The sequence below is a fragment of the Palaemon carinicauda genome, chromosome 12 (genome assembly GCF_036898095.1).
Source record: "Palaemon carinicauda isolate YSFRI2023 chromosome 12, ASM3689809v2, whole genome shotgun sequence".
NCBI classification, from domain to species: domain Eukaryota; kingdom Metazoa; phylum Arthropoda; class Malacostraca; order Decapoda; family Palaemonidae; genus Palaemon; species Palaemon carinicauda.
The window spans coordinates 152,471,096-152,490,114 of NC_090736.1; the positions used below are offsets into that span (position 1 = coordinate 152,471,096).

General features: G+C 40.8%; 1 protein-coding gene across 2 annotated transcripts in view; it reads right to left on the reverse strand.

The window, feature by feature from the left end:
• Positions 1-19,019, reverse strand: part of Cul4 (cullin 4) — a 51,439-nt gene that overhangs the window by 12,533 nt on the left and 19,887 nt on the right. Inside the window, exons 3-9 of one of the 2 annotated variants that reach the window (XM_068384615.1) lie at positions 12,320-12,509; positions 12,019-12,207; positions 10,919-11,065; positions 10,391-10,577; positions 9,080-9,272; positions 8,460-8,596; positions 3,721-3,885 (exon numbers count right to left, since the gene is read on the reverse strand). In XM_068384615.1, the coding sequence (XP_068240716.1) occupies positions 3,721-3,885; positions 8,460-8,596; positions 9,080-9,272; positions 10,391-10,577; positions 10,919-11,065; positions 12,019-12,207; positions 12,320-12,509 (1,208 nt within the window). Of the gene's footprint in view, positions 1-3,720; positions 3,886-8,459; positions 8,618-9,079; positions 9,273-10,390; positions 10,578-10,918; positions 11,066-12,018; positions 12,208-12,319; positions 12,510-19,019 lie in introns of both variants that reach the window. The other variant, XM_068384614.1, reaches the window with a different exon arrangement.

Genomic DNA, 19,019 nt, shown 5'->3' on the forward strand with positions numbered 1-19,019 from the left:
GTCTGATGGAAAGGCTTTGTGGAGATTGGTGTCTATTAGCATGCCTAGATAAACCAGTCGTTGGGACGGCTGCAGAGAGGACTTCTCGAGGTTTACCACGATCCCCAGATCCTGGCAAAGATCCAGAAGCCTGTCTCGGTGCCGAAGAAGGGTCGACTCCGAGTCTGCTAGGATCAGCCAATCGTCCAGATAACGAAGGAGACGAATGCCGTTCCTGTGCGCCCAAGATGAAATCAAGGTGAACACTCTGGTGAACACCTGAGGAGCTGTGGAGAGACCGAAACACAGCACCTTGAACTGGTAGATCTTGTCGTCTAGGCAGAATCTCAGGTACTTCCTGGAAGACGGATGGATTGGGATCTGGAAGTACGCGTCCTTTAGATCCAGTGTGCACATGAAGTCTTGTGGTCTCACCGCAAGTCTGACCGTGTCTGCTGTCTCCATGCTGAACCGGGTTTGCTTGACAAACCCGTTCAGAGCTGAGAGGTCGATGACAGGTCTCCAGCCTCCAGACGCCTTCTTTACAAGAAAGAGTCGACTGAAGAAGCCTGGGGAACCGTCGACGACCTCCTGGAGAGCACCCTTCTCTAGCATGGTCTCGACTTCGGCTCGAAGGGCCAGCCCCTTTGCCGACCCCGTGGCATAGGAGCTCAACGACACTGGATTCGCTGTCAGGGGAGGTTGAGATGTTGTGAACGGGACGCGATAGCCTTGGCCAATCACTGAGACCGTCCAAGCATCAGCCCCCACAGGTGGACATGCAGGGGGACTGCCACCCCTAGGGCTTGCGGCCGCTACCCCTAGGTGTCTTGCCTCCCCTGGAGGACTTGCCGCCCCTCTTGACCTTGGCTGGAAAGGGCTGGGGCTTAGACACCACTTTCTTAACTGCCGGTGCCTTCCCTGTCCTGCACAACAGTCCTGCGTTTAGATGGAGGCAATCCAGAGCGCTGTCTGGAAACACGTGGTCCTGCTGCTACCAATGGCTGCGAAATTCGCCGCGAACGATGGTCGCGCAGGCGAGCGGGCGAGCGGGCGAGCGGTCGCGAGGGCGTACAGGCGAACAAGCGCGTGGCCGAGTCGGCGAACGAATGCGTTGGCGCGATGGCGAGTGAGAGCACTCCGAAGATCGCTGGCGATTGCGAGCAGGCGATCGGTGAAGAGCTGGCGCGCAGGTGAGCGATGGCGCGTTGTCGCATGGTGACGCGTTGGCGAGCGATAGCGCGCAGGACGCGCAGGTGAATGATCGCGCGAGGGCGAGCTAGCAGAGGGCGAACCATGTCCTTCCAGAATCTCTGGCCGACGACGCGTTGGAGACCGCGTGCGCGCAGACTGTAAGTCACGCGTCCGGATCGCCGATGATTAGGTGATCGTTGACGCGTAGGAGAACGCTGACGAGCAGGCGATACTAGGATCGTCTGCAAACACTGGCGAGCAAGAGGGCGACGCGTGAAATCCTGTGAAGAAGCAGTTGGCGCGGCGCGTTCACGAACAGGAACAGCGTAGGCGCGTGGGCGAACATGTGCTTTAGAAACACGCGCTGGAGAACGCGGACGATGTTGAGTAGAAACAAGATGAGGATCGCGAGAGAGCTCAGGAGACTGATGGCGCGCAGGGTGCCCAACAGGGACTGCAGGATGTTCAGAGACCACAGGGGAGCGCTGGCGAGCAAAAGGGCGATGATCCTCAAAAGAGCGCTGACGAACGGGAGAGCGCTGACGATCAGAAGAGCGCTGACGAGCAGGAGAGCGCCTGTGCGCTAACACTGCAGAGAAGGGCGAGCAGGGGAACGCTGGCGCGCTGAGCGCTCTTCAGGAACCACAGTCCTCGGGAGAGCGCTGGCGAGAAGGGCGAACACATCAGGAGAGTGCCGGCGAACAGGTGAGCGCTGACGAGCAGGAGAGCGCTGACGAGCAGGAGAGCGCCTGTGCGCTAACGCTGCACGTGAAAGGGAAGAATCCCTTTGCCCCGAAGGGACCGTTGCCCGTCGGGTGACAAGGTCCCCAGAAGGTGAAGTTCTAGCAGGAGTAGGAGACCGGTCCGCAGAGAGGTCCAAAGGAGCAGGAGCTGTAGGCTGAATACGACGAGGAGAGTCCCCTTCGGAGGAAGAAGATCCAAAAAGGCGCCTTAACCCCCTTATAAGGGGATGGGAGGCCCTTGCGACGCAGCGGACGGTGAGCCTTACGGCGAAGGCGGCCACGGGGAAGATCATCAGGACCATCAGTCCTCCGAAGGGGAGTCTCAGTCAAGGCACTCCCCTTAGAGGGAAGCTGGGGAAGCTGGACAGCAGACGAGCCCGTAGGACTCGCTTCCCCCTTCGAAGGATGTACGGAAAGGGGAGGAGAGCCGTCAGCACCAACATCCTCCCTCAACTGCACCTGCAGAGGATTGCCCCGACCCGTCGGAGGCCTCTGCCACCACGACGTCGACGATAGACAGAGGGTCTACCTCTGCTACCGCCTGCGACTGCTAACGGCGGCCCCCAACGAGACAAGGTCAATCAGGGCAACCCTGGAGGGCAAGCCCTTAAGCCCCAGGGAAGCCCAAATCTGTAAAAGATCATCATTAGACAATGAATTATCAATAACCTCCCCCGGAGGAGGAGGGGGAACCGGCCCGCTATGGGAGGCGACGCCCTCTCCCCCCACCCAAGGTCGGGAAACAGAACTAGGGCCTGCGCTACCACTCGGCCGACTCTCCTTAGGAGCCGGACGAGGGGGAGCTTCGGAGGAGGTTTGGGCGACGAAAGAAGAGTCCCGAGAACCTTCCTCCTTCAAGGCAACCCCCGAAGGAGAACGGTCTCTCTTGGACTACTTCTTACATCGGCGGCCAAACCTCTCCCACTGGGAGGCAGACCACTCCCTACACTCACTACACGTTTTCCTGGTCACACCGTCAGCCCCAACACTGAGGGCAAAGGGTGTGAGGATCCGTATCCAAGGTCGACATAAAGGTCCCACAAGGGCGGCCGGCAATACCAGGACACGTACGCATAGCAAAGATAAAGGTAGTCAACTTCAAACACACACACAAGCTGTAGAGAAAAAGTAGAAAAAAGATTAAAGGCTGTTAACGAGGACGATGGACAGACACGTCTGTTCATCGCCGAGCCAAAAGTGAAGTGAAGCAAGTCACCGGTGTGTGTGTGTGGGGGGGGGGGTAGCAAGCTACCCTTCCCCTACCCCCCGCTAACTAGCGCGGGGGTAATTAACCCTCGTTAAAACTATTGGCTCGTCATTTCAGCTGTGCTAAAAGGTAAACCCAATGTAAATAGCGTGGTTTGTATTTCGGTTACGGAACAAAAAGGGTTTTTGGATCAATAAGATTCCATATAATATCAAAAAAATTTTCTTTCTATACCCTGTCAAGTTAACAATTGGTTCTTTGGCATTATTAGCCACTTTCAAAATTTCAATGGTCCATTCCTTCTTCCTCCTTAATATGTTCAAGTACAGTAAAATTTAATTGATATGGCTTAAAGTTAAATAACATATAATACTGTACTGAGCTTTTTCATTGAGAGAATAAGTATTTACCTTTCCTAAACAATAGTGCCACAATAAGCAAAGCTGCCACCATTGATGGAATGAAATTGCATTTCAACATATATTGTTATTAAGCTTTCTAAAGATTTAAGCAATCAAAAGTCTGTAAAATTTGGCCAATATAAAGCAGTATTTCTTACAAATTTATTCTTTACTAACAAGTGTACATGAGCCTCACCTGCTTAAAGGCAAGCATTATGTCCTTAGACAGTTCCATATCCTTGAACATGCCTTCTAATTTACTTGTGAACCCTGGACCACATTCTTGTTTTAGTTTACTTAGCATACTCTTCTCAGCATCTACACTCGCCGATTTACCCACTAATAACCGCTTTGCCAAATCCTGAAAAAAAATAAATAAGAGAATTCATTAAACTTACATTTTTAAATTTGTATTTCAACTAACTACACAAACCAGTCCCTTAATAGGAGTATGCTGCCAGAAAAGCTGGATACAGCTGTTGAAACTTAACGAGGTGGCGGTAGTTAGCTGGAGGGTGGCAGGTAGCTCACCTACCCAACCGGGCACTGAGGTCCCACTTTGACCTTGAACATAAGAATTGGTGGGTGGTTGGGGTAGGAAGTGTAACTTGAAGGACTACGTTTATATAGTTACAAAGATGCAAATTACTTTTTAAATTTGGGATTTGTTCCTACAAGAATACAAGCCATCGTCCTTTAATAGAAGACTTATCCATAGAAGGGAGGAAGTTCCTATAACTAAACTGACTGGTTTACTTTCCTAAGAAATATGAAAGCACTTCAGTCCTGTACAAGAACCTGAGTCATTTACCAAAGGTCATGCCTCAACCGCCCCCCAAGTCTTTGACCAGGTGAGGGTTGTAAGGAGACGCTGTGAGCAACTTGCTCCTTGCGCAAAGAACCAGCACGAAGCACGACAAAATCAACCAAAATTTTGATTGGCTGGTCGTAGAAAACGTGATAGTAGAAACCCCATATGACTCAGGTTTGTTTAGCTAGGAAAAATATAAATTATAGAAAATTTTTAGTATTTTTAGAATATACTGTATAATCCTTCAAGAAAAAAGGGTTTGGGTACATTTGGCCATGCCCTCATCAGGGAGGATGGGGTCTAAACAAAACTTAAGAAAATAAGCTCGATTATGTGGCTTACCCCCATCTAGCATATGATCCAGCAAAGAACAAAACAATTGCCTCACCCCAAGGAAGGGGAAGAATGAAGAGGTGAAATGAACAACTGTTCTATCCTCTCATTCCAGTCTTACATCATGACTACTGTCTTGGACAACTTGTCACTTATCCCATGAAGTAGGCTTGCTACAAGATGTGTTGAGTAACTGCCACAGGTATCCAGGGACCTATGGGTATACTTATGCAAGTAATGGGCAGAGGTCGTCTGTCATTTCCAGACTCTTGTCTTTCAGAAGTGTGCCCTTGACAACCTAAGAGCTGGGATACATCCAATATGTTTGACTTTTTGCACTCAAATCCAGTATTATTATTATTAGTTGTTGTTGTTGTTAGCTAAGCTACAACCCAAGTTGGAAAATCAAGATGCATTATGCCCAAGAGCTCCAACAGGGAAAATAGCACAGTGAGGAAAGGAAATAAGGAAAGAAATAAATTATATGAGAAGTAATGAACCATTAAAATAAAAAATATTTTAAAAACAATAACTATGTCTTTTCGTCTCCTTACCTACAGAAAAGCACATCTGATTGTGCCACGAAACCAAAAAAAACTGTTCTAGAATCTCTTCTCTTATTCCTTCCATTGCTGTAAGAAGAATGTTTCTTACCGCAACGGGATAAATCTGGGCACCTACTCAAGAAGGAAGGTTCATGGTAGAGCATTGGTTCTCCCACGGGGAGAAATGGTAGGAGCCCATCATTCTATCAAACGGACTTCCTGGGCTTCTTCAATGACATCTGCGCATTTTTCTCCAAGTAAGAGCAGAGAACTTACGAAGATGAAGCAGAGAAGAAAGAAGAACTTTGCCTTCTACAGAGTGGTATAGGCCGATGACTACATTCTCAAAGGGGAAGATATCCCCCGGGAACTATGAAGAGACACTACAACCAGGTGATAAGTCCTTAGTGCCTTTCCAGGATCGGTAAAACACTAAAGGTAAGTACCCGTCCCCTTCACACTAGCCTGCATCAAAACCTCCTCCATCTAACAGTGCATACTGAAGCCTAGGGATTGCCAACCTGCTTAGGATTACGTCGTCATTGTCACACAGCCATACAAGCGAGGGAATAAAAAGCAGATAAGAACACTGTCTAACGGGAACAAAATTGTGGATATTGACAGGTTTGTATAGAAATCTGTCATATAGCAACAATTATCAAGGAAACTACAGCAAATTATTCCTTCCTTCTTAATATCCTTTGCACACAACAATCCACCAACACAATTACCTAAAAGTAAAAGATTAATACAGGCAGACGAGGCCACTAGAAGCAAGCCTGCTCTGTACCATCTGGTGGTTGAAAGCAAAGTTGGAGGTTAGTAGAGTCAGGTGGGCAGGGCTTAACTGCCACCCTTTCAGCTAACTACTACCATACCTGGCTTGGCAGAAAGCAGTAAAGCATGATGATTTGTATGTGTGGCAACAAATATTTCTATCAAACTTTTCTCCAAAAACTATTTTTTTTTAAATTTTCAGCAAAGGACTTCTGCAATACATTAAGTAATATATCTTTGAGAAATAAATTTCTTCAAGCATATTTAAAATCTAAAAGCATTGCAGCTTACTATCATAGCTCAATTTCTAAATTAATTAGAGATCTTTAAAAGTAACACAAAACTTGAAAATATTTATATTTTAACCAAACTGGCATTCAATGACATAGAATTGCACAGCATGAGCTCTGAGATCACTACAGGTATCCAATTGGGTTACACAATATGCAATGAATTCAGTCCCCCATTTACATACCAGATAGCAATTATTTCATTTGGAAATTCAGATACAAATTTCTGACTTTAATTACACACAGAGAAGTTCATGGAAGTTTACAAGTGTTTTGTGGATCTTGAAAAAGCATATAACAGGGTACCAAGGTTAGTCTATTGGTGTTTGAGAAAGAAAAGTACAGGAGAAGTTAGTAAGCTTAGTGGGAAACTGTGGCATTCCCTATGGATGTTGGCCTCCTTCAGGGATCACCTCTGAGTCCATTCCTGTTCTTCATCATTATAGGCATTTTGTCTTCAGAATTAAGGAACCATGCAGAACTGTAGGAACTGATATTCGCTGATGATTTAGTCATTATAGCAGACACAAAAACAACTACAGAATGGTTTTTAGCATAGAAAGGAAAGGATTGAAGATGAACATAGGAAAGACAGAGCTAATGGTTAGTAGTAGATAAGGACAAGAAGAAATAAATATTCAAGCGGAAGAAGTTTCAAAGAAGCATAGTGAAAATAGAGAGAAGCGAGGGGTTTGGGACAAGAAAATGCCATTAAGACTTAACACGAGGATCTTTAAGACAATTAACTTAGGCACTTAAGAGGAAAGAGGAGGGACTGTTGAAAAGACCAGCGATGAGGATGGTGAGATAGATTGCTGGAATATCACTACTGGAAAGGAGGGAGAGCCAAGATATAGGAACAATGTGTGAAATATGTAATGTAAAAGATAAGGCTATGGAAGCTAATCCAAGATACTATAGCCACATAAGATGGGAGGAAGTGGAATTAATCAAGAGATCTAAGAACATGCCACTGATGGGTAGGAGAAGTGTGGGGCATCAAGAGATCAGATGGATGGATTTGATAAGATATCAAGGGGGGGAAGAGGAAAGATGCAAGGAATATAAATAGATGGAGAAAGTTGACTTGCAGCCAACAATGCTATACAAGGGGGCTAATAAGGTCTAAGTTCAATTACAGGGCTAACCCCCAGTGTTGAAAAACAGAAAATCTATACAGAAATCTAGTATATATATCTTTTTATTTTCTTTACAAATTCAAAGTTTTATAAACACCCCTGATGCTTATAAACCCGTTAATTTTACTGATAGACACATACATACATATACGTAAATGAAAAAGTAAAAATCTTAAAAATCTTGACATTCATTAACTTATGCCCTACTCAGGCTACGCCATTGACCAGACTACCGGCATATGCCAGGTTGTTGTGGTAAAAAAAAAAGTACAAACGTATTTAGAATTGACAAAATTTTGGTATAAAACTGTTCCATTTAACTGTATCCAATAATAATGCAGGTAATATTCACATAGCATTGTGTTATGAAATAAAAAGAATATTAGTCTTTCCCATTGTATATGTTTATAAGATGATAGAGACTACCATCGTCTACACTTTCCAAATCAGCTGATTAAGGTAAACTACCCAAGCAATTTTATTTTCTTGTTAATAGACCAGTATTACTTGAGCTATCATTTTCATTTAACCATATCAAAGTATTATATGTAGATTTTACTGTTCTCATATTTAACTTGATGTCCATTTTCGAAGCATATCAAAGTTTAGGGGCGTTTCACCTCAATTGTTGATGAACAATAATTTTATAGTCTTTAGCTTTGTAGTCCTTGACTATAAAGCTCAGGAAATTATCGACTTTTTCTTTCAATTCTTCAGGTGGAATTTACGCAATGTAGTTTGCCTTTGCCTTTTATAAGCCAAAACATGTCATAATCTTCTTAACGTCATTTGTTACAACTACGGTAATTGTTTACTATCACACAGCGCTTTACATATTCAGAAAAATTTAGATAAATTTCATCACAAGACAAATTTAACAAACAACTGTTGATTCACTACAGATAATCTTATAGCCTACCACTTAAGTGACCTTGCTTACATGCATTATAATCCTCATAAAAGACAAATGGTTTGTATCCTCACCTGTATAAATTTAGACAAAGGAAACAATATGCGAAACAAAAAATAAAATACTTCACCTTTTTGTAGAAGGCTTCAAAAACATCTTTGCCATGAATAAATCTAAAGAGAACCATTATCTTATCCAGAAGACGTTCTAATTCATCCTCTGTAGCTTCTTTGTTACCTGCCCGTAACTTTCCGTCGACAAACTTAGCTGTGGAAATGAGGCAACCATCTAAAATTTTAGTGGTAGGAAGAACCTTTCTAAAACAATGTAAATTGGTCTACCTTTCAATAACTATAGAAATAACTGTAAATCTCATTTCTTTGCTATTTGAGAACCCCATCATTTAATTATACTAATAATGAAAGAATTGTGACAAACTAAATATTTTCATTAATTTGTATCCATTTTTTATAGCATTCATATTGATGCTCCTGCAAATATCTCATTAAACTTTACGTATTAGAAAAAACTTGTGAAAGAAAGACATTTAATCAACACCTCATTTACTTTCTCTATTTCATACAAGTTCACTGCACTGCAGCGAACTGTCAAGCCATAGAAAAGATAAATCAGTATAAGAAAAAAGTACACTGCAATAACCGTTAAGATTAGAGCTTCCACTTCTTTACAAACAATGAAACAGAACCACTACGGACATAAATAGCAACAACAAATACACAAATGACGCACCTATTAATTCTGCCGGCTTATTTTGTCTTTGATTTATGAAGTGCTCAAAAGCTTCTTTTAGTGCCAGCACAAACTTTTCATCCGATGAAAAACATTCGCTAACGATGCCATCCATCTTGTCCTTAAAATCAAGTAACTCCTGCACCATTCCTTTGTCCTTCTCTGGATTAATTACAATTGTTTTACCATACGACTGAAAAGGAAATCTATTGTAAGCTTCAGGAAAAACAAAATATTAAAAATATGTAACTTTATAACTTATGGGATTAGACATCTTAAATTATAAATACAATTTTACAATCAGTTTCATTGTTTACTTCAACCTTTAACCCTTTTACCCCCAAAAGACGTACTGGTACGTTTCACAAAACACATCACTTTACCCCCATGGACGTACCGGTACGTCCTTACAAAAAAATGCTATAAATTTTTTTTTCATATTTTTCATATTTTTTTGAGAAAATTCAGGCATTTTCCAAGAGAATGAGACCAACCTGACCTCTCTATGACAAAAATTAAGGCTGTTAGAGCAATTTAAAAAATATATACTGCAAAATGTGCTGGGGAAAAAATAACCCCTTGGGGGGTTAAAGGTTGGAAATTTCCAAAGAGCCTGGGGGTAAATGGGTTAAACTCAGATAGGCTTAAAGTAATTCTAAGGTTTTCATTCAATTTTATTCCAAACTGTGAAAAATATAGATAATGATTGCCAACTTCTACACTCATTTTGCATTATTCCATCACCCAAGATGCAACAAAGGGTGTTTTACAAAAATAACTTTATTCCATCATGCACGTTTACGCATTTCTGTCTTAGGATGCAGCATTTTTAAGCATAACATTTTTCAAAATATGACATTCCAGGAAAACTTTTTAACACACACTCAACTTTCAACACCAACTACTCCTCAGTGACTTATGTATACTACAGTAGTTAATTAAAAAGCCCTTCAATATTATTAAACTTTTGTGGTAGACTCCCTTTTTAAACCTTTTAGCATTGCGTTAATGTAGCGAGATTTGCATAGTTAACTCATGTAAAAGTATTTCATAGTTAAACATTGCAGACTTTACATAAGGACAGTAAAGTATTGCATAATCAAACTCAAGTATTGGCCAAAATAAAGTTTTGTAAATCACACAGAGGAGTAACCTATATTTCAGTAACTACAACTACCAATCTCTGAATGTGATGCGACTGCACACACATTATGCTAAAGTGTTAACTTCTTCAACATACAGCTTCAAAATGAGTAACAAAACTAATAACCCAATATAACACTATATAGGGAAAATTCTAACAAGACTTACCTTAATATAAGCATTAAAGTGAGTACATAGATCACTCAAGCCTCCTTTGATACGTGATAATAGATTATACAAAAGTGTTAGGTCATGGCGACGATTTTGGTCTAGAAGAGAATCGAGACCTTTTTGTAAGAGTTGAGTTTTGTGTTCGCTTAACAACTGCTTTTCGACACAGTATATTAACTGACGTCTGAAAAAAACAGAAAAACATGTTTAATGAATTAAAATTACACAAGATATGAAATTAAGAAGTGTATCTGTTACAGTTTCAAACATAATTCTTTCAGACTACAGTAGAGATTTTAAAAATACTAGCACTGGGAAACTTGAGCAAATATTGTCTATACAGTTGTAATAACTTTCTACTAATTAAAAACAAGAAAATCTTTGTATATACACATTAGGAAATTTGAGTTATCAAAATTTTAATGAAACTTACTTAGTATAACTTTTCACTAATGAAAACCAGAAAAATATCTTTGGGTATACATATTAAAATATTCTAGTTCTAAAAGCTTTATCGGAACTTACTTAGTAGACATATCTAAATAATGAAGTACTCTGTTATTTTCTTCGGTAAGACGTTTGTCGACATGAAGAAGGTACTGGGGCACATCACGATCTTGCATCAATCGCTGACCTTCACGTAAATAAAGCTGTTCTGTTGCAACCAAAAATCTGCAAGGAAAAATGGTCATGATCAATGTAAAGCCAATTATCCGCCACACACAATGTGCTCCTCATAGTAAGCTTATCAATCACTAAGTATAGTTATATAGAACTTTCATTTTTATTTGTAACTAAATAACCAGTAGAAAAGATATAAAGGAGGCCAATTACACATATATGACTTATAAGCGTTATATTAATACTAGTAAAACAAAAAAACAAAAAAACAAAAAGTATATTTACTGACAAGAAAATTATATCTTATGTATATACAGTATAAGAAAAATTTATTTCCTTAAGCCTAATCACTTTCTGTTAATTTCTCTTATTTCTTCAATTATAATTACAGACAGCATACAGAAAGGACATGGTGGTGGAATCAATTAGTTCAAAGGGGTAACAGAAGAAAAGAAGAGCCTTTAAGCTAAAAGACAAGAAACAGGACAGAAAATCCATACAGGGAAAAAATGAAGGGTAATAGACAAATGACAAGATGAAGTTGAAACAAATGGAACCAAAATCTCAACATTGGTGAGGGGGAGGGAGGGGACTGGAAAAAAAAATATGCAGGCTAGCAAACTAAGGAAGAGGTGGATCAAGTTTATAAATGATGAAATTTTGAAAGGGGATAGGTGTATGTATTTTAAGGTAAATAAATTTCAATATAAAAAAAATACTACACTAGAACATTTTGAGCCAACCAAATGAAAAGATTAATACAAAATGGATATGATAATAATAAAAAAGGTCTATAGACAAGCAGAAAGGCCCAAGGACTTTAAGTATATAAAACAATTTGCTAAAGGCAGCTGAAGAGCTGTTCAAGGTAAACAAACATAAATGAAAACTTGAAAAGAAAACAAAAGGTCACTTACAAAAAAGCTCAACTTCATAAAAATATTGTACTGTACCAAGGGTAAATGTCAAGAAATGTCTGCCTTCTATTCAAATACTGTACTTACTTGTTTTCAAAGACTTTATGATAAACTTGTAGCGATGACAACATTCTCAGGAGTGACTTCACAAGGGATCTGTCGATAGTTTCCCCAGAACGCTCCTTTTCCATCATCATTAATAGACCGTCAACGCATCTATTCTCTACGACAACTTCTTCTAGTATGTGCTGTCGAAACAACTCTAATCCCATGTCCCTACAAAGAAATGTCAGGGTCAGGCTGTATATAAAGCATTATGAACACTAATTACATCTTGTAAGAACAGACGAACACAACTATGCAATGCAAAAGCAAAACATTCACTCACCAAATAGATGAAACCTGAGCATTCTGGAGTACATAGCCTCTATCTAAGGCCAAAAATATATTGCAAACCATTTTCATCTGCTGGCAATGATGGGTCCAACAATCATTCAGTTGTCTAAGAAACGTTAAACGATCACTTGTCCCACTTAGAAACTGATTTAAACAAGTCTTTATGTGCTTCTCGGTCAGATCTGAAAAAATTTGATTAGAGTATGTCAATGAATTAGCAATTCATAAACAAATTAAAAGAAAGTTTTACAGTAATTATGGCTCAATATAAATATCTTGACTTTGGTAGTAAACAATTCCAACCATAACCCCTCAGCTTCTACAACTATACTAAGTTTCCCTTTTTAATCATTACTAACCACCTTCAAACAGCACAGCACATCAGATGGATACCACTTTCCAAATGCTGAGAATAGATCATTAAAAGATTCATTATCCATCAATAGCATAGGAGAGAGAGATTCACAAACTAGTATCTTACAAGCTTGGTATAATCATACTGTATGTTTTTCCACCTTTGTCACCAGGAGCTTTGGGGTTTTAGAAATACTGTATCAAAAAATTTTTTTAAGTGATTTGTATTTTTCCTGACTATACAAACCTGAGTCCTTTAAATGGGAGATTAATTGACGCACACCTGGTAATCGGCAGTTAAAACTTATAACAAGGTGTCGGCCGTAGTAGATAATTACCAGCTAAGGGAGGCGTCGCCCCTCCTACAGGTACACTGAACAGTCACTTTGATTCCATCTGGGGCTTTAAATAGGACTCATCCTTAGGTGGGGGGAAGTCCCTCTTACCAAACAGGTTGGCTAAAATCACAGGATTCCTGATCTCGGGGCTAATTAGGTGCGGAGAATAGCACCCTATCCAAACTGGCTAAAATCGCAGGCTCGCTAATCTCGGATCTGATAAGGTGTCGAGAATGGCATCCTAGTCACATCACAAACCAGGATTGAAAGTACCATCAGGCTCACAGCCCAGGAAACCAAGGATGTTACAACAGAAAATCTCTTTCTTAGACTAGCAACTCTGTCAAGTAAAACATAAATAATTTGATGGGCTCTCCCTTTTTACTGTATATCCATTATTGCCCTCGTTAGTGGGATGATAGAATGTACACTTCTATTTTATAGTAATATAAAATCTGCTAGCTAAAGGTGATGCTTACTTGCATCTAAGTCCATCCAGCTACATAGGATTCCAACAGCTATAACCCGAGGGAGAAGGAAAAGGGCAAGACACACTAACTCTCAACCTAAACCTACACTGTAATTACTATCTTTGACATGATACCTTTAGTCCTGTAAAGGAACTAGGGTTGCTAGATGATGTGCTAAGCAGAGTGAAAACATGTCTAAAAACCTGCGAGTGCATTCCCGTAAATAATGCGCAGTAAAGGGGGTCTGATGCTTCCACGCTCCAGCGCCTAAAACTTGAGGCACCGAGAGATTTTTCTCCAAAGCTAGAGTAGCACAACCACCTCTAAGCTCATGGGTGCACACCTTAGCTTATTCTAATGACCCAGTGACTTACAGCATAATGCTTGGTTTATAATCTCCTGCAGCCAAAATGAGATTGTATTTTTGGTGACTTTTAAACCTGCCAATGCTTATGAACTGATTCTGTAACCTAGGTTCCTTCAAGGTAGTACCTTACTGTACAGCTCTTACAGGGAACATAAGTAATTCATCCAAATCGCTGGTTACTTTTCTGGGCAATGAAATCATAAAAGATGAATACCTGGAATCCAGGATCGACGGATTTTGAATTTTTGCTACAAGATCAGGAACAAAGGATGAGAAGACCTGCCTCCAGTGCTCAAAATGTGAAACCAAATACAGGAGTCTGTGTAGTTCGCCTACCCACTTAGTCAGAGACAAGGTAAGCAAAAAACTGAGTTTCACCCTAACGGTTCGTAAGGAATTCTCTTCAAAGACCGTAATACCTTGATTGTATCCCAAGCTAGGGGGTTGAATTTTGCGGGGAGGGCAGGTGTGCTCCATACACCTCATAAGTACAGATAATACCCAAAACTCAGAAATATTCACTCCTCTCAGTCTCAGTACCTGGCTCAAAGCTGAATGATTCCCTTTTACCATTAAGACTAAGAGGTGTCTTTTCTTGCGTGGGTAAGCTTAAAAAGTCTGCTACTAGTGGAATAGAGGCTCCAAAAGGAATATTCCTTTGATGGCACCAACCACAGAAGATGGCCCTCTTTGCCTGATACACCTCAAGGGGAGGATTTATTGACGTATCTCTCTCGAAAGAGGCAGACTGTGCCACGGAGGAAGCTCTCTCGGAACATCCACTAGTAGAAGAAGAAGGTCCAGGGACCATTCTACTTTAGACCATTTAAGAGCTAATAGTCAACTTAAGGTTTTTGGGCTGAAAAGACCTTGTTTATAACCCTTCGAAGAAAGCAAAAGGGCGGAAAAGCATAAACGTTGAGGCCGTCCCATGGATGCTGGAACACATATTTGAGTACTGATGCAGAGTCGTGGCGCTGGTGAACAGCAAACGAGAGCTTTTTATTGAGGTTTTTTGTGAACATGTCTATTGTCGGAAAACCCCACAAAGGCAGGAGCTTTGTCGCTGCTTGGGGATATAAAGACCATTCTAACCCAACTATCTGACCTTGCAACTCAACTTGTCCACTATGACAACTTTCTTGCTGGAAAAGAACCGGGCTAAGAAAACAACTGCGTTGTGAACTAACCACTCATGCACTGACAAAGCTCTTCAACAAGACAACCTGATACTTTGCCACGTTTTATGTTGACAAATCCCACTAGTTGTATTGTCATTCATTAATGTAACTTCCGAACATTGATATGAAGAGACTTGTCCTTGTGGGACTATTGTCCTGATGCCTGCATATCGACATTGTCAATTGTCTCCTTGGCTACCTCTGACAAAGGGAGTTCCAACCGTTGCCTCGAACACTTCGAAGCACGGCACAGAGTCGGTACAATTCAGGCCAACGGCTTCAGGCAACCATCCTCTTAACAGAATCGGGGAAGTCACCTTGGGAGAGACCACTCCTCTCTGGGGAGGAATCATACATTTTATCTTCATCCTCTCCACACAACCTACCCGGCCAGCACCGAAGAAGGTCGAAAATTAAAGATTGTCTCCATTACCACTATCCAGAGAATAATAAGATCTCATGGGGAGAAATTTGCCCTTGATGCAGAACTTCTATGTCTACCAGCAGCTGTTGAATGAGGAGACAGGAGATCCTAATGATCTCTCCTACGAGAGAACCTAGATGAACCACAGGATCTCTTAGCCACTGTCTTAAGTCATTACTTTCCCTCCACTTCGAACCCATTTTAAAAGGTGAGCAAGTGTCCTCAGTAACTCTTGTATGAGCAACATCAGAAGACTTAGGATCTGAAGGTGATCGTCTGAAGGAGAAATGCTCTGAAGAATGGGGGATCTAAATCATCTATGCATTTCATGCCGAAGATATGATATCCTACAAGGGTTATGATGTTGTAAACCGAGTGCAACAATGCAAGAAAGACCTGAAGAACAGGAGCATCTGAATACGAGGATCAGAAAAAGCTCGAGACTTCTGGACTGTATAAAGTTCTCATCCGACCCCTTCACCAGAGACCAAGCGCTCTCAGGGGCATGAATGGTCATCCCTGGAGTACTTTCCTTTTGTTCAGGAAAACTCAAGGAAGTGGGATGAGGGCGCGCGATCAGAGAAAGCAATGCCGTCTCTCCTCCTTATTAGCTATTCCCTATCTGTCTGGGAAGGGAACAGGAGAGCATGCATCGATAGTGCAAAAAGGTAAGTGCTTCAAATGCGGACTCCTGTCATCACCAATAGTTAATTTATGCAATCATCAAAAGCTTGAGTGTAATAGCAATCCCATGTTCAGGAGAAAACAAAATCTCTACCTTTGGGAAGAGCAAGCAAGGATCCATGGGATCACTCAAAAGATATGTCACTTTACGCACTACTGAGGGAGCTCACATATTAAGGGCATTCTGTGTAAGACAATCCAGACGATGCATGCGCATTTGTCAGTAAAAGGAGACATTTTGCTTGCGAGTGAACACATCAGTAGGGGAGGATGCGCGCTGCTCTGAAGATAAGCATGAACAAGCATGCTTATCATACATAGAAGAACTACGGTATTTCTTCCAAGAAGAAGAACTTGTTTCTAGGGTTGGTCAATCATGGAAGTTTGACCCAAGGGTGGTACATCAGCCAGCAGCTTAGGTTCTGGTGCAATGTCAAAGTCATAAGACGCTGAAACATTATTCCCCTTTGAGGGATTAAGTGCTAAGTCTAACTTTTCTCTGTAAGGGGTACCCTGTAACCCCAGGGTAGTCCAAAGGCATAGCACAGCATCGTCAAATGTAACAAAATCTAATATTTTAGAAGATTCCTCTGGAGGGAGAGGCTCACGTTTCAATAGTGGAAAGAGGAGCCTCTCCAGGCCTCAAGACTTGTCCAAGAGTCAATTTGTCACCACTCTTCCCTGTCTTGTCTCTCGAAGAGACCAAAGGGGAAGGGTCAGAGAGTAAAGTACCAGGGGTTAAAGGAAGAGGTCTAGCCGATTTCTTTAGCTACAAGAATAAGCCCGAGGAAGAGGAGTCACATTTAGCCTTCTTCTGTCTCCTGCCATACACCTGCCACTTTCAACTCTCCTCAAGGGGAACCTACTGAAAGTGACAAACAGGCCTTTGCATGAATAGGTATAAAGTATGAGGATCTACCTCCCTGCTGCTTTTAAGTGCCAAATTTTCTAGACACTTCCACCCCGGTCCGCAAGTCTGCACATGGACAAGAATACAGTACACAAACAGTTTGAAAAGAGATAAAGGGCTTTTAAAAAGCCAAGTTTCAAGAGAAGGCGATAGCACATGTGTCAGTAGGCAGCAGAACAGTGACTGTTCAGTGTACCATCAAGAGGGGGGAGCACCATCTGCCGATAATTGGACATTAGGGTTATGGTGGCCTATTGGAAACGTCCCTGCCTAGCATTCTGCAGGACTGAGGTTTAAGTCCTACTCAAGCTCGATAGTTTTAGTGTCTACAACCTCTTCATCCATGTGAGCTAAGGATGGGGGTTTGGGGAAGCTTATAAGTCTACCCGCTGACAAGTCCGCAGCCACTTTCTGGCACTCCTTGGTCCTAGCTTGGTTGAAGAAGGGGCCTGGGCACCAATCAAATTACCGACAATTCATTCATAAGTTTTAACTGAAGATTTCCACCTGCATCTGAATCAACCTCACGTTTAAAGAACAAAAGTTTCTATTCGTGTAGGAACAAGCATCAATTCTAACCTTGTAAAAGGTGAAATCAGAAAATTCATACATTAAGTATTTGTGTAATTAACTACTAAGTTATGGAAAAAGTGACAGTTTATCTATGTTCTTTCTTTTGTTTTGATATGCAGCCTATTATTTAGGCCAATGATTCTGCTTAAAAATTATGTACAGTATAGTACTCATAATTTTCCTGAGCATTTAGTTTTGTTTATCTTATCATAAATAAGTTTCCCTCAAAATTTACCTCCCTCCTTTTATAGCTTTGGGATCCTTTTCTCCCATCTTACACAGTATATTGCTTTTCTCAGTTTAAATTGTGTGCCTTTTCTTTTAAAATGCAGTACAGTATCTTATTTACCTTATTTCCCAGAAGGTACCTTTTCTTAAATATGACTTATCTTCTATTTTCCTTAACTCCTAAATATGGATACCTTTTTATCCATTCAGTAACATTTATCTTTAATCTTTCCTTAACAAAACACTAGATGGAAGTTGATCCTCAACAAACAAGTGACAATGATGTAATAAGAGATATTTTGTTACTCTTGAATTTGTGAACCATACATAGCTGTAAGACTTATCTGAATAAGGTATACAATAGATTGTAAAACACATTTTTTTTCTGTAATGACAAATATGCAATATTACACAAAAAAAAAAAAAAAAAAAAATTCAATCAATCTAAAGAATGGTTTATTTACAGTTTAAAATCAGTCGAAGCTACAAGATATCGGAATTGAACCTCTAATGCATTTATACTACTTACTGTAACATACATGAAATGTTACATTAAAGTACAGTACAATAATAAACACTCTTGTGTGGACTCCAGTTCTTCCCTCATCTCTATCACAGGGTCCATTTTACAACGATAAAATTACTATTTGTATGGCGACAAATTACTATTTGTAAGGAGAATAAAGTTCTACATAATAAAATACTTTCTATCTCTATTAACCACACTGCTTGATGGTGGATAACACCTCCTAAAACTATAATTACAATTTCATACAGACAAGTTAAACTTCCAAAAGTTACAGAACAAACTTAGGGGGGAGGGAATCCTGCATTCAAAATCTTGATAAGATTGGATAATAAATTATGCATTAAAAACTCAATCTGCCCAGTCCTGTTTTTCTAAAGTTCAACAAACTACCGTACACTACAATAATTAGGCTTTTTGGTCCCTTAAAATTAAAAATCTTTTACTAAACTTTGATGTTAATGAAGGTGTCTCCTCTCACTCCTTGGTCTCTTTATGGAAACTAATTTCTTAGTTCCTGCACTGTTGTACTTTTCACAAGTTTGCAATTAATTCTTTTTACATATCTTAGAGGATGGGCAATGTTATTTCATTAGATAATACAGTTGTGGTAGCTCTAACCCTGACAATTACTGTC